The following is a 16524-nucleotide window of genomic DNA, read 5'->3' as shown; positions in this document are numbered from 1 at the left end:
TTCTTTTTTTATAAGAATTGTTTTGAATAACGTTGGAAAGGCGAAGTCAGTGTGTTCTGAATCTGTTTATCTTCCATTGTTTTGCACGAGTAAATGTTATCAGCTAAGCCTGCACAATATATCGTTTGAACATAGCCATTGCAATGTTCGCATGCGCAACAGTCACATCGCAGGACGTGCAATTTTTTTTTTTTTTCAACATTTAAACTTTTGCATTACTTCATAAACTCAGCAAGTGTGCAGATCCTGGATTAAATTAAGTTATAAAAATTAGGGCCGATGATGCCATTTTTTAGAGCATCGGAACTTAAAAACAACATACATTCATGTTTTTTTGCTTCAAGCTCATACAACACCACATTGTCTCATTTTCCCTCCTGCTAGGCAGCGCGACCAAACAGTGCAGCTATCTTGAACGGAGCTATTCGTTATTTGGTGAAAATGTTCTCGTTTTAATATCTCAATATAATATCGCGAACTCCCCAAAAATCGCATTGATAGTTTTTTCCAATATCGTTCAGGCCTACTATGAGGATTTGACCTCAGTGTTCATGTGTGATTAATTATTGTTATTTATGTTTATTTGCACTTTAATAAAGAATTTAAGTGTTCCAAAATGTTTTTGTGAATTAATAAGCGTCAACAAAAATTTCATTGCTAAATTAGTAAAAAAAAAAATATTAGTCAACTAATTGTAAAAATAGTCAGCTGACTAATCGGGAGAAAATTTGTCGTTTTGGGCAGCCCTACCGGAACATATTTCCTCGACACCCTTCTCACCTTTTTAACCCCTGACCCATTATCATGCCTGCTTGAATCTATCTTTAAATGATGAAATGGTTTTAAAACTTTGACGTGTCGAAAGTTGACAGAAGGGAGATTATGGAATAACGGGAGCAATTTTAACAACTTTAACGGTTGATTCACGACATTAAATTAATTGAATGTAGTATAAAGCTGCTGATACAGAATGGGGACTTGAGTATTTTATTTAATGTTTTTAACAACTTGATACAGAAATAGTAGTTTGGTTTAGCCCGGGAGGATTTTTGAACTAATTTGGAACTATTATACAAAACATTAAAAGCGGGGGGTGCGTCAATAATCGATTTATAATCGAACCAGAGCCTCTGAATCGTAATCAAATCGTTAGGTGACCAAAGATTCCCACCTATAATTGCTGTGCGTGTGTGTTGACCATGCGCGATTATCTGTTTTTCAATGTGGGATGCAAACAAGGTGGAATTAAGGCATGGAAATATGGCCTAAAAATAAAATTATTTTTCGAATGTTTTATTATTTTTTATATTTTTTCCCTTCCTACATTTCTTCCTCCACTACTTTTACAAAGGGAACAATATGTACAAGAGTCAGTGAAAAGTCAAAACAAATTTTAAACATTTTACCTTGAAAAATGCTGAACAAAAGTAACTGCTATTTCAATCCTAGATGTCTTAAATAAAATATTTTTCTCTTTTTCTATCCATTTTCTCTTTTTCTATACTTATTTCACCTTTTTATGCTGTTAACCCTTAAATACAAAACAATAACTGTAAAAAGAAACAAAGGCAAACTTGTTCCCATGGAATAATCTACTGAATAACTTTTGTTTGATGTCTTTTCTCACTGGAACCTGAATGAATAAGGCTAGGTTTGGACCGCAGTTCTTAATGCACGAATTTGATTTTTTTCGTGTATATCTGACTCGAGTGATGCAGTAAGTTGACCGTCTGAATGGGACAATTTCAAATCCGATCTGGGCCACATTTTGCAGAATGTGGTGACGGTTTGAACAGTCTGAACGATGAAGTCTCCCAAATCAAAATTCATGCTGTAATTACGTGAGCAAAGAGCGAGAGCTGCAGGCAGGATGTGCATTAGCATTAGCAACTAGCTAAAAAACTAAAATGAAGAACAAGATAAGTCCGATAATGCTCGATTTTCTTTCTGTGCGCCAAATAAGCAATATTTCAGTATTGCTTACATGGCCAAATTGGGGCAAACTGACGCACACATAGCGCGTGCATGTGTTCTATCAGTTCACATAAATTTTTAATATAAGACTAAACAGGGATGATTAATGTCTGTTATTTGTGTCCTCTTTTTGGAAATTAAAATATGATCACCCTGGAATGACGTACAGCCAGCATATTTAGTCATTTGTTTTGATGCTTCTGCGCATGCAGGTCAGTTTGCTCAGCGCGTGTCGGACTGCGAATTAGGGCGCATGCGTAATTCTTGAACAGGCTCAATGGACAAAGGCTGTCTGTACCGGCACGCCAAAAAAAAGGGATATGACAAAAAAATCGGAATTGTATATTAAGACCTGCGGTATGAACCTAGGCTTAGTCTTCTGTTGGCTTAGACACTAGACACACTGGACATCATCTTTATTATCAGCTTCAAAATCTTCTAGAGGCAAAACATGCGGAGCAACAAGAGGAGAGAAAATTTTTATATAATTTCCAATTTAAAACATTTTATCGATCTGTATTCGTAGTTATTAATCTATTCTACACATCGTTATTTTCGCCATCTATTCAACGTTTCAGAACATCGATCTGACCCAGAAAAAGATGCTTTATGAAGGTCCTCTCACTTGGAAGGTCACCAAGGAGAAGGCTGTCGGTAAGTGTGCATTAGCCATTGGTGGGGAGGGGAACGGGTTATCATGTTATGATTATGTTTACAATATCCGGTTCTGTGTGTCCCCGCCAGAGGTCCAATGTGTACTGCTAGGTGACCTGCTGGTGCTCCTGCAGAGGCAGGACGACAAGATGGTGCTCAAGTGTCAGAGTAAAAGCATCATCGCCGTGCAGGAAGGCAAGCAGATGCTTAGTCCCATCATCAAGTTGGACTCTGTGTTCCTGCGTGAAGTGGCGACTGGTTAGTTTTGTACACACAAAAACAGCAACAGTCAAAGACTAAAGAATAATGGAACATGGAAAGAGAAATACATATGTTTCAGACTTTTTAGATTGACAGGACATCGTCAAACCCAAGAAGTAGTACTTCTATTAGGGCTGGGCGATATGGCCTTAAGCACGTAATACGGTAAATTGAACAGCTTTACCTCGATAACGATAAATGACGATAAATTCGCCCAAGCGGACTGTTATGATTTGAAAATCTGAATCAATATATGAAATACAGCTTAACCGTTTCTCGTTGATTTATTTACCAGCTTTCAATTTAATATATTTAACAATTGTACATGCAGTCTAAAGATTAAGTATATAAGAATTTATTGTAAACAATAAAAATACAAGTATGAACATTTATAACAGCTTGTATGGCTTGAACAATGTACATTGTCAAAATCAATATGCTTGTGCAAACATGTCATTGTAACACAAATGACTTAGAGCTTGAACAGTACACTTGAAAAAGACAACTTATTGTTAATGGCTGCTGTGACAGAATTACTCAACACAAGTGTTTACTTCAAGGTTTCAGTTTTTTTTTCCCCAGTGCATTTTTTAATACATGCAAACACACATGAACCCCCACACAGACACACACACATTAAAGTTATATTGATCTTCTGCCAATGAAACATTTAAGATTTTATGATGGCAGTAATGACCAGTGTTGTTAATAACGGCGTTACAATATAACGGCGTTACTAACGGCGTTATTTTTTTCAGTAATGAGTAATCTAATTAATTACTTTTCTCATCTTGGCAACGCCGTTACCGTTACTGAGGCGGGAAAGGCGTGCGTTACTATGCGTTACTAAGTTGGTTGAATAAAAAAAAGTCTGAGAGAAACAGACTCACGGGGACGAGAGCAGAGCAGGAGTGGGGAAGACGCCGCTGCACCGCGATGCTAGGTGGCTCCAATAATACCTGACTGCAGCCATAGCCGACAAACTACGCCCACATGACACGGTAGATATCATATTATAGAACTAGATGCAAATGACGACACTGCTGCACTGCCAACATGTTTTAAGGACTACATGCGTTTGTAAACAGCCGCCATCTTAAAGCAGTAGACCTCTCAGGAAGGCCCTGATGTAGAGATCCTTCCTAGCGAACCTAAGTAATTTTTTAAAATCTAAAATGCTCCTAAATCGGCAAAATCTTAACTTAAATCTGTCTTTAAATGATGAAACAGTTTTAAAACTTACACATGTTTAAAGTAGACAGAAGGGAACTAATGCAATAACGGGAGAAACTTTAACGATTGATTCACAACTTTAAATGACTTCCACACATAGCAAAGGTTACTAGCTAGTTATCGCAATACCCTTGTGTCTAGTTAAGTGGAGGGTAAAGAATTGGGCTAGGGCCAATTGTCCCCCAAACACTTTAAGCTTCACATTGTGTGACCTGTGTGTGTGTTTTTTTTTTTTTTTTTTTTTTTGAGAAAAAAAAATATATCACTAGTTACTTTGCCAAGTAACTAATTACTCTTACATTCAGGTAACTGAGTTACTAACGCAATTACTTTTTGGGAGAAGTAATTTGTAACTGTAATTAATTACTTTTTTAAAGTAAAATTAACAACACTGCATGGCACTAAATGCGTTAGTAGACAGCCGCCATCTTAAAGCAGTAGACTTTTTAGGACGGCTCTGTTGTAGAGAACCTTCCTAGCGAACCTAAGTAACTTTTTATCTAAAATACTTCTAAATCGGCAAAATCTTGACTTGAATCTATCTTTAAATGATGAAACAGTTTTAAAACTTTCATATGTCGAAATTAGAGAGAAAGGAACAAATGCAATAATGGGAGCAATTTTAACAACTTTTTACAGTTGATTCAGGGTAAAGGGTAAATTAGGGTAAAGAATTGGGCTCGGGCAAATTGTACCAAAAACCTTCACAAAAAACTTCACATAGTGTGGCCAATGTTTTTTTTTTTTTTTTTTTTTTTGAGGGGGGGGGGGGGGGGGGGGGATGTAATTATCACCAATTACTTTGCCAAGTAACTAATTACTCTTACATTCAGGTAATTGAGTTACTAACGCAATTACTTTTTTGGAGAAGTAATTTGTAACTATAATTAATTACTTTTTTTCAGTAAGATTAACAACACTGGTAATGACACAGAATTAAGCACATTCAGAAAAATAGCTGGGGCCATTAAACAGTCATATTATAATTTTCACTGTTGGATTGTACTGTATGCTGAATACTTTACCATCACAAAAGCAATCAGAAAAATCACCCATAGACAGAGATACAAAATAACGGGACATACTATAAGCCTGTCGCAATATGCAATAATTCCATTTATCGCACGATAAATAAAAATGAAGGCGGTAATTTTTCCGCTGCGATTTATCACCTTGCGTGCGCGCGCGAGCGGCAGACGTGCTGTTAAAAGTTCGGATTCCTTGTTACCAACTGCGCAAAACGCATCTTCGTTCCAGGTCCGGCAAAAATTAGCGCCGGAGCCAATCGTTCCCATTATATCCTATTGTTCAACGGATACCGGCCGCGTCAGTGCTCCGGAGTGACTGCGGACCATCTCCGGCGCACCGGTGTTGTTGACGTGTGGGCACTCCCGTCAGGAGTGACATTTCACGCGGGGCGGCTATTTTTCAGCACAAGGCCGGATATTTACAAGGAAGTCCGCCAAAACATTGTTACCGTCTTGGCTGCTACGAACAACCTCGCTTTGACAACGAACAGCTGAATGAGCATTGAGTGGCAAATTAAGAGCGCTGTGCTTCAAACTCGTCCTGTTTATGAAAGTCGATTGTCATATGCTGGTGTTGTGTAGTAATGAGAAGACTTGACTTCAGCGACGTTTGCTAACCTTTTTAATGCGCACACCCACTAGATATCATGAAATAGCAAACTAGATGTGCTACGTCCCATGCCATTGGCTACGTGAGCCTAGAGTGATTATGGTACACGTAGTCCATATACTACATCGATGAATTCTAAACTGTCATGACTGAATGGAAGTTAAGAAGGCCAAATCAATCCATATCAGTGACTATAGATAATATTGCAAATATTGTTGATTCAGTACGTGACACAGATGGATTCGGACCACAAATAGGATGTCTTGCTCATATAGTAAACCTAGCTGCTAAGAGAGCTGTAGCAATCAACAGTGTGCCCCACCTCACTTTACAAACAGCAAAGATTGTTCTCAGCACTTTTACACAATTTTTTTTCAGATCAGTAAGAAGTAAGCACATAAATTTTATGCACTAAAATGCATGTTTATATGATGGCAATTTAATTTTTGCTCGTTAGCAAAAAAAAAAAAAAAAAAAAAACGAAAAAAAATATATTTGTTTGGTTTTTTCCCAGAGCATTAAATGTATTGAATCAGATCGAAAATCGTGTCCCCCGTATCGAAAATCGTACCAAACCGTGACTTAACTGTATCGTTGCATCCCTATGGAACACCATCGCAGAAGCTATGATGATAAAAGTTTTAATTTGCCTAAATGCTTAAGTTATTAAGTGCATTTTTTTTTTTTTTCTTGAAAAACACATTTTATTTATTCTGTTTCTGTGTGGTATCAATACTGTTGTCTTTTATTTAAGAGGCATGGTCTATTGTTTCTAGTTGTGATTTCTTAAAAAGTATTTTTGAATTTAAGAGTAAATATTTATCGCGTTTAAATGGGTGTACTTGATCTATTAATATTAAAATTGGGGCGGGGGGGCACAATAATATCGCATATCGCAATAATTTATGAGATAAATTATCGCACACTAAAATTTGTTATCGCGACAGGCCTAACATACTAGTTGCTAGATGCAGTCCGTGCCCAATCCACTCATTAAGTTCAGCCATTTCGACAAGGTTAGAGCCGTTATACGACTCCTTCACGTTCATTTGTAGCGTTAACCTCTAGCGTTAGCCGCTAGCGTTAGCCTGTGGCCTGGCTACCAGTAGAAAGCACTGAAATCACCCTCTCCGGAAATCGTGAGAACAAGGTAGGACAGCGGGTGAAAGCCCGTCTGGATGCCGCCAAGAGTCTACTTAATGTCGGGTGAAAGTTTGGCCAACCTCCCTTAAGCCACACTCCATCACGTTTGCTTGTAGCGTTAGCCGCTAGCGTTAGCCTACCGGGCTCCTGTTTGTTTGGCTTCCTGATAACCACGTGACTCCATACGTAAGCACACTGACTGCTTTCTTAAAGGGGAATGGACATACCCGAACAATACAGAGTCAAAGCGAGATGAAAAGACTATATTTTCTTGTTTTATTAAATCACCGAATTTACCGACACGGTCAAAATTACGTCGGTCATCGTGAAGAATTTCGGTACCGGTAAATTTTCGGTTTACCACCCTAGCTCTACTTCTAATCTGACGATATCTGTCATTTACCTCTAGATTTAAAGGCCTTCTATGTGATTTTCACCTGGGACAGTGGCGCTCAGATCTACGAGCTGGTGGCTCAGTCTGTGGGCGAAAGGAAACTGTGAGTGCCTCTTCAAACTCCATTACTGCGTAACCCTTTCATACTAAAAATTTTTTTTTTCTAGTTTAACCTTTTTTTCAGCTTACAGGTTGCATCTCTCCTTAGATCAGGGGTGTCCAAACTTTTTGCAAAGGGGGCCAAATTTGGCGCGGTAAAAATGTGGGGGGCCGACCTTGGCTGACGTCCGTTACGTGGAACAATATATTTAAGCAAAATTTAGCAAGCCATTCAGTGTGTCACATTTGCTTTATTATTTTTTTAATGAATAATTTCAACAATCTCGCAACTAGCCTTTGCGGCGTTCTCTTTTGACTCTCGGGCTCTTGCGAAATACTACTGCTGTGAAATTAATAATAATAATAATACATTTTATTTATAACGCACTTTACATTTGAAAACAAATCTAAACTAGCTTCAAGTTGCTTCAATTTCTCGCTGTGTATCTTCACTGTAATCTTGTCGTACATGTCAGCGTGTCTTGTTTGGTAATATCGCCTCACATTGAAATCTTTAAAAACAGCGACTGTCTCGTTGCAAATGAGGCATGACACAGTTGTTGCATATTTTAGTGAAGAAATAGTCCAATTTCCACCTATCCTTGAAGTGTCGGCCGTCACAGTCAACTTTTTTGTTGTTGATTGTCGCCATTTTAGAAAATTGGAAGTAGAGGGTCACACAGAGTAATGTTGCTTAGCCCTTAAATACCTGCAACATGAAGCAACTATCAGAGAATCCCAAAATGTGAAAAATAAGGTCCTAATGAATCCTTTTTTTCAAATTTGTGAAAAGAAAAGTCAAAATGAATATGTGTAATAAGGGCTCTAATATCTATAACCCATGCTAAATCATTTTTTTTTTCTCATGGAACCTGCACATGCATGTGTTGACTTACATCCATCATTTTTTTTTCCAAAAACAAATGTCAAAATTCTAAATTAGTCTGAAAATCATGAAATTTTAGGTGTATCAAGTGTGATGCATTTGGCAATAAAGGGTTAAAGTGCTGCTGCCTTTTAGTGGGTAAATGAGGAGCAGCATTTCGTGTGTAAGCTACTTCATATGCTAGTTGCAGTATTGCTGACCAATTTATTAAGTCTGTGTGGGGGCCAGATGTTATTGATTTTATGACAGAGGCTGGGGGCCGGATGAAATTTGACCACGGGCGGCATTTGGCCCCCAGGCCGGACTTTGGACATGTCTGCCTTAGATGTATTCTTTTCTCACCTTGTCTTAACACTTGTTGTTGAGGCTGCTATTTTGTTTACAAGTGTATTCTATAACAGTTATGTGTGGTTTACAGGTGGACTAATGTAATCAAGTCAGCAGTGGACGATCTGAAGAAGAGCGGCGCACCCATGAGGATCACACTCCCACCTGGAAGTGGAGCAGGACTTAGTCCTTCTGGGTAACTGTGTGCATTCATGCCTGTGTGCTTGTGCGTATCATTTGACGGTCCGTGTCCTTATGTGTGGCAGACTGAGCGCCCCTCAAAGCCCCACCGAGAACGGCAGCTTGAAAAGCAGCAATGGTGAGACAGGGATTGACGGTCCAGATTGATTCACAACTTTTGCTCTTTAGACACACAGCTAAAAGCGTGCGCGCACGTACGTGTCTACGCAGATCGCGATAAGGACAGCTTGACGGACGACAAGTCGTCCGATCCTCGGCACAATCTGATCGACTTTCTGTCCGACAAAGGGTTCGACCTTATCGGACACTCTAACAGCGATCAAGAAAAGACTGCCGCCAACGCTCTGCAAGAAGGTGGGTTACCATCTAACTGATTGGTGCGGCTGTGATGTCATCACATGACAAGCTCCTCCTGCTCAAACGTTAGTCATGTTGCTGAAGAGGCTGCTGGTTGGGAGCATCAGGCTGTCAGAGGACGGACAAAACGGAGATGACCACAATCCAGAAATTGACACCTTTCAATCAACAGGTAATTCGTGTTCATTAAAAGTTTTTCCTATGGAATTAATAGTATATACAGTGGTGTTACTCAGTTTAAACCAGTTCGCAGATTTTTTAAAATTTAATAGATCCTTTGTTATTTGCGGAGTTCTATACATGCTTATGCCCAAGAACTATGTTGTAATGAGTTTAGGGGCTTCAAATTAAGGGCTTCAAAACTAGGACTTTGCTACCATCTTTTGGCATCTATTGGGAAATAAAAACTTTTTTTGAGACAGTGACAATTGCAGTTGACCCCCATATATTTGCTCAGAGTGTGAATCATCGATTTCATCGATATGATGTTGATGCTTTGGACACATATTTGCAGATACAGTGGGGAGAACAAGTATTTGATACACTGCCGATTTTGCTGGTTTTCCCACTTGCAAGCCATGTAGAGGTCTGTAATTTGTATCATAAGTTCTCTTCAACTGTGAGGAACGGAATCTAATACAAAAATCCAGAAAATCACATTGTATAATTTTTAAATAATACATTTGTATTTAATTGCATGAAATAAGTATTTGATACATTACCAACTAGTAAATATCTTTTTTAAGAACCCCTCCTGTTCTCCACTCATTACCGGAAGTAACTGCACCTGTTTGAACATGTCACCTGTATAAAAGACACCTGTTCACCTGCTCAAACAAACAAACTCCAACCTCTCCACAATGGCCAAGACCAAAGAGCTGTGTAAGCACATCAGGGATAAAATAATAGACCTGCACAAGGCTGGAATGGGCAACAGGAAAATAAGCAAGCAGCTTGGTGAGAAGGAATAACTGTTGAAGCGATTATTAGAAAATGGAAGAAGTTCAAGTTGACGGTCAATCTGGCTCGTTCTGGGGCTCCATGCAAGATCTCACCCTGTGGGGCATCACTGATCATAAGGAAGGTGAGGGATCAGCCCAGAACTACAAGGCAGGACCTGGTCAATGACCTGAAGAGAGCTGGAACCACAGTCTCGAAGAAAAACAAAGGTTTCTGTACCAAATATTAAGTTCGATTTTTGTGATGTATCAAATACTTATTTCATGCAATTATGCAAATTTATTATTTAAAAATCATACAACGTCATTTCCTGTTTTTTTTTTGTATTAGATTCCGTCCCTAACAGTTGAAGAGAACTTATGATACAAATTACCGACCTCTACATGCTTTGCAAGTAGGAAAACCAGCAAAATTGGCAGTGTATCAAATACTTGTTCTCCCCACTGTATATCAATGTCTGCCACAAATCCAATCAAGGATCTCTAGTTGATTTAATACAATATTATGTACACATTTAATACATTACATTTCATCGATAGCGATAAAAAATAGACATTTTGTAGCTGAAAGATTTAAGACATTTGAATCAAAAACAATCTATTTAATAAAATGGCATATCTAAAAGATGACAAGATTGAGTGATAACTTGCGCTTACGAATCAATGAAAGGGTATGATCTTCTTTGCTCAATGATACAACACGATGTTTGCTGATATTACAATGTGTGCCGATTTAATTAGAAACAAGGGCCTTCGATTGATGTATTGTTACACCCCTATTATTTTCATATATGTTATAAAAAAAAATGTAGGTCTTTAACATTGGCTACTATTGACGGTAAAAGACGGTCAATCCAATTGTACTGCGAGCATTGCTGCCAGCTTCGCCCAGTTGAAATGGATTGGCCGTCTATTGCTGTCAATGGCAACCAGTAAGTTAATATGGTTTGTCTAATTTGTAGAATTTCACTTCACGTGGGTCAGAACCAGTGTTTTCACAGATTACTTGAGAAAGTAATTTAATTACTCATTACACCTCAAAAAGGTAATCAAGTTACTTGACCGATTACTTGTTTGTCAAAGTAAATAAGTTACTTTGAAGTAATTTATCAGTTACTTTTAACTCATTTTTCTCCCTTTTCCGCCTCAACATAAGAATGACAACAGAAAAATGTAGCCGCATGTAATTGACGTTCCCTTAATTGAATATAAAGGGAAAGATCAGAATCTTTCACATAAGGCTTAATCTTAGAGTTAGCTGAGGTTTATTTAGTCGATGGAGTTGATTTCAACCACCATTGACTCATGCTAGATTAGCCACTCCGGAGCCCTGAAAGTAACAAATAACTGAAAAACTACATGGAATTTGTTGAAATCAACTCCACTGACTAATTAAACCCCATCAACTTGAAGATTAACCCTAATGTCAAAAATACTGAATTTCGGGTTGGGGTCTACGGGTTAGGGTTAACAGCATATCAGTGCCAATGTAAAACAATGCAAATTGACTGCACAATAATCTAAAACACAAAAATGAATTGCCCAGTGCAATAAACACAAAGGAGGAGCGGGCGCGGATGCACACGCACAACCCGGAAGTACGCCGTACACACACGCGGTCAATTTGGCCACAAAACGTGGCGGCAACTAAGCACTTTACACTCAATCAGACTTACAACACATCCCAAAGATGCTCAACGAACACGTCGCCTCACGGCATAAATGTGCAACATGAATATGATGTAAACAATGCTTGCCAACTTGGAGCGATGACTACCACCCGTTGCAACAGCAAAGCTATGAAACGACCACGCATGTAGTCTGCTATAATAATTACCAGCACGGCCCTGTGTTCAATACAAAACCCTCCTACCACAACAAAACAAGTTGGAACTACTATTCAAATAGGAACTAAAGTTATACAAATTAAAATATACAATATAAATAAATACTACATCACATTTGTAAAATACAAAAACACATAAAATAAATAATAGCCCATTTAAATAAAATAAATTGAAATGAGCTAAAACACCTTTAATTAATAAGAATAATACACAGATCCTGCTTACACAATTAAATTTAGAAATTTCTGTGTGGCGCTTTAACTTGAGAAAAGCCACCAATAAAGCTTTTGAAAACTGTTCATAAGGGGAAAAAATGATTCATCGAAGCATTTCATTTGTAAAATACATGTTAAAATCTTTGTCATTGGGATTGCTTTTCTTTTTAGCACAAGACTTCTTTTTTCTTCTTTTTTTCCAGAAAGAAAGCTGACCAATACGCGGGCAAATTGTTGTTGGATTATCTTTAAATACCCGCTACTTTTTGAGCAGAATTCTAGCTTTGTATAGGCTAATGTTCCTATTAGAGATCGATCGGGTCCGATCACGTCATTTTCAAAGTATCGGAATCGGCAAAAAAATATCGGCCATGCCTTTTTTTTAATATATATTTTTTAATTAAATCGTTTTCTAATTTAACGTTACAAACATAATATGTTACACTCATCCAGAGTCATTAGTTTAGGCTTAAGGTAGGGTTATCAAATTTATCCTGATAACGGCGGTAATTAATTTTTTTTTAAATGTATCACGTTAAAATATTTAACGCAATTAATGCATGCGCTGCACGACACACCCACGCATTGTCGCGCTCAATCTGTAATAGCGCCGTCTTACCTATATAGAGAGACAAAAGGCAGCGTAAATTGAGTAGAGTGAATTTTGGCAGCCTTTGGAGCCTTTTTTTAATTGGCTAAAGCCTTACAATCCCTCTCCATATGATTAGAAATATCATGGGAAGCAATGTGGTGAAGCAAGGTAGCAATTGATCTTTTTCTTAACACCTTATGTTATTTCCCAACGCAGAGAAGATATATCAATTGGTAGCACTACGCACAGTCATGGTTCCACTTCCCATCATGCATTTGGGCATGACTACAGTATCATTTACTGAAAGCGCAACAAATACACTAGATGGCAATATTTAGTCACAATATACAAAGTCACAAGTCTTTCCGTTGATCCCTCTCACAGAGAGAATGTTAATAATGTAAATGCCATCTTGAGGATTTATCGTCATAATAAACAAATACAGTACTTATGTACTGTATGTTTAATGTATATATCATCCGAGTTTTATTCATTTTTTTTCTTAATGCATTGCCAAAATGTATATGATCGGGAAAAATTATGGGAATGACTGGAATTGAATCGGGAGCAAAAAAAAAGCAATCGGATCGGGAAATATCGGGATCGGCAGATACTCAAACTAAAACGATCGGGATCGGAGCGGGAGCAAAAAAACATGATCGGAACAACCCTAGTTCCTATTGTTGAAAGGTGTGTAATAAACAGCTAGCACATTTATATTTTGCATTTTGTTTTCTTACTGTACCGAAAATGAACCGAACCATGACCTCAAAACCGAGGTGCGTACCGAACCGAGATTTTTGTGCACCATTACACCCCTAGTCTCTATGCAAACCTACGCCCTTGCTATAACGCGTTAGTGACAACACTGGACTTGATGTCTGAACAGAACATATTTAAGCAATTCACTGTATGTCATTTTACTGGTCACCTTTTTAATCCTCGGTGTCTTTAGACGAAAGCCAAGCAGCAGAGGACGAGAAGGAACAAGTCGGCGCCAAAGGGGATGAGGAGAGCCTCCCTTCAGACTCGGCCAGGCTAGTGTTGTCCCCGGAGAGGATGGCGCAAGTGTGTCGGAGGCTCGTCAGCCTGGAGGAGCAAATAAAGAGACTCCAGGTGATTTGAAGGAGGAAAATGGCATTTAGACTCGCAAGGGCGATGACTTGACTCCAGATAAATAATAGCGAAATGGTCAACTGAGGGGAGAAAAGCATTTAAGTGCTCGCTGTCATTACACCACTGAAAATAGTCTCGTGAAATTGGACTTGGGTGAAAATGGCTTGTCGGGGTGTGACAAAGACTACAAAAGCGGTTGCATTGTGTGTGTGTGTCTGTGTTCTTGACTCTTAAGTAAGGTGTGATTGATTTTGTCTCAAAGACTGTTGAAGAGGAACATCACAGGCTACAGGAAGCTCTGTCTAAGTTCTCGCTGGAGGGCGGTCACTATGCCTAAGACCCACGCCATCTGCTGGCCATTAGGTGAGACAAAGTTAAAATTGCTAGCTTGCTCGTAATTATCATTTACTGAATCCTTGTCTATTTTTCTGTTTTAGACTGTTTATTTTTTACTGGTGCTGGTTTGGAGTGCAAGAAGCTTTCCGGAAACGTCCGCAATTCTTGCCTTCGCTAAGAAAATGCTCGGACGGATGCTGGATAACTGTTAGAGGATGAATAAGGGGCTTTTGCGGCCAGTGCTGTGGAATGCGTGCGGATGTGTGCCTGTATGCGCTGCATTGCGTTCTGTTGCGATGCGCGCTTGTACAAAGAAAAGATGAGAAAGAACCAAAAAAAAAAAGGCAACCCTCGTTTGAGTGTTTATTTGCAGAGTGTTGCCAAAAAACAAAAGCTACAGTATCAATACTTTTTGCTGTCTCTTAAGATGTGCTGTTCCACACACATACACAACTGAAGAAATCAAGTAACTTGATTGCCTAACAAATTATGAAATTACATGCAAAGTTGCCTTAGTAAGCCATTGTAAAGCACTGCTATAAACTGAATGGTTGTATTTATTTGCCAAAGTACAACAGAAATTCACACATTTTGATAGTTTATGGTGAGGAACCGCGTCTGTGTGAGTGAGGTTGTTCATTTTCTGCAGGCTTCGTTTTGTAACGAACGTAGCTTTTTCCCAGAATAGTATCACCTATCAAGCTGTTAATAATTGAGATTTTTTTTTGTGTTCACTGTTATTTATTCCCTTTTGGGGCTTTGGGTTTTCCCGAGTGGATGCAAGGCAGCGCTGGGCCCGACCGAGAGCATAAAGGTAGACGTGAAAGCTAAGAGAGAACGTACAACAGTGGAATGTAGAAAGAACTTGCAGTGAGTTTGCTTTAAAGAGAGTGAGATGGAAGCAGATGAATGTTGCCATAATAGCAGTGAAAATGTCAGAGTAAGGTAGAAAAGTCTAAGTAGCACTGTGTTTCCTTGGCCGCCCCTTTTGACTCATTCGATGCCATTGATGGTAAGAGACGTCCAATTTATTTTAACTGCCTAGTTAAAAAGGATTGGATGTCTTTCACCAACAGTGTTGGTGAATAAGTCAGTTAATGTAGCCAGTATTTGTTTCATGAGACTGACAGGTGTCTTGCATTTAACATGTGGATTCTGCACACAGACTAATTTCTTGCAGTTTTTAAGCTAATCATGTGACCTGTAATGATTACCATTAGTCGTTGTTCAAATACTGACATTAAGGAGTGACGTAGCTGCAATTCGGGTAAAAAAACAAAAAAAAGCACACCAATTACAATTTTCAAGGACAAGAGTGGAAACACTGGAGGGCCCAGCGCTGCTACACTAGCAGATTAGGTTGCATGTCCTCTCTTCTATTATTCCCTAAGAGCAACATAAAGAATATTTTTGTTGTTGACAATATAAAAAAATATCTTGGTGCATGACCAAAGATGCAAAAGTGATGCACAGTTCTCTTTCCCCCCTACTCCACATAGTGCCTACTTTGATAAAGTGAATGGCGATGTACATAATAGTTTGACAAAAAGTTCAGGTGGCCATAGTGGAACCCTGCTTAAAACACATTCTAAAAAAGAAATTACACCAAAGGACATGAGATTAATTTGAACGTGCCAAAAGGAAGACTTGTCAGAAAATGTTCAGAATGTACTGTTGTGTTATAAAAGGGGCAACTACTACACATAATCATCACAGCTTTTTCTACAGGGGCCATCTTTAAACTAGCCAAACAATAAGAATTTAGAGTTTAGCAGCTTGTATTATATTCTCAGAAAATCCCATTGGCTTTTCTGCTCTTTTATGCATTAACTATGCAAGAAATATACTGTGTATTTTGGGTTTTGATTTTTCTGAGGCTGTCTAAATGATGTACACTTAAGGAAAAAATGTGGTACGTTGTTTTGTTTTTTAAATAAATTGGGGAAATAAGAATGTCTTTTTTTTTTTTTATGGTGGTTTTACACCTTGGAGTCTGGTGGTTTTACACCTTGGAGTCTGATGATATATATATATATATATATATTTTTTTTATATATATATATATAAAGACTAAACACGTAGATATTTGTACGCTGTAATAAGCACGATGTTCCGGGATGCTAATGGAACTATTTCTCCATGTGGATTTTTACGTCATAGAGGTCAATCACTTGTGATGTGTGTATGGTATCAAAATCTTGGCGCTCTGTACGCATTTGAGAGTAGGACCTAGTATTTTAGAGTGGTATGAAAAAGTATCTGAATCTTTTGGAATTTCTCACATTTCTGCAT

At 38.4% G+C, this 16524-nt stretch overlaps 1 protein-coding gene across 5 annotated transcripts in view; it reads left to right on the top strand.

Annotated features, from left to right (window-relative positions):
- Positions 1-16237, top strand: part of arhgef1b (Rho guanine nucleotide exchange factor (GEF) 1b) — a 101269-nt gene extending 85032 nt beyond the window's left edge. For 3 of the 5 annotated variants that reach the window (XM_057833766.1, XM_057833764.1, XM_057833763.1), the window contains 10 exons: positions 2553-2628; positions 2719-2886; positions 7313-7400; positions 8701-8805; positions 8876-8928; positions 9021-9164; positions 9238-9339; positions 13736-13896; positions 14159-14259; positions 14334-16236. In XM_057833766.1, the coding sequence (XP_057689749.1) occupies positions 2553-2628; positions 2719-2886; positions 7313-7400; positions 8701-8805; positions 8876-8928; positions 9021-9164; positions 9238-9339; positions 13736-13896; positions 14159-14233 (972 nt within the window). In that variant the 3' untranslated portion in view covers positions 14234-14259; positions 14334-16236. Of the gene's footprint in view, positions 1-2552; positions 2629-2718; positions 2887-7312; positions 7401-8700; positions 8806-8875; positions 8929-9020; positions 9165-9237; positions 9340-13735; positions 13897-14158; positions 14260-14333 lie in introns of all 5 variants that reach the window. The other 2 variants (XM_057833768.1, XM_057833767.1) reach the window with 2 other exon arrangements.
- Positions 16238-16524: the final 287 nt, after the last annotated feature.

This window comes from Corythoichthys intestinalis, chromosome 4, assembly GCF_030265065.1.
Source record: "Corythoichthys intestinalis isolate RoL2023-P3 chromosome 4, ASM3026506v1, whole genome shotgun sequence".
In the NCBI taxonomy this organism is placed as follows: domain Eukaryota; kingdom Metazoa; phylum Chordata; class Actinopteri; order Syngnathiformes; family Syngnathidae; genus Corythoichthys; species Corythoichthys intestinalis.
Note: the sequence above shows the minus strand (reverse complement) of the source record. Positions and strands in the feature narration are given on the sequence as shown.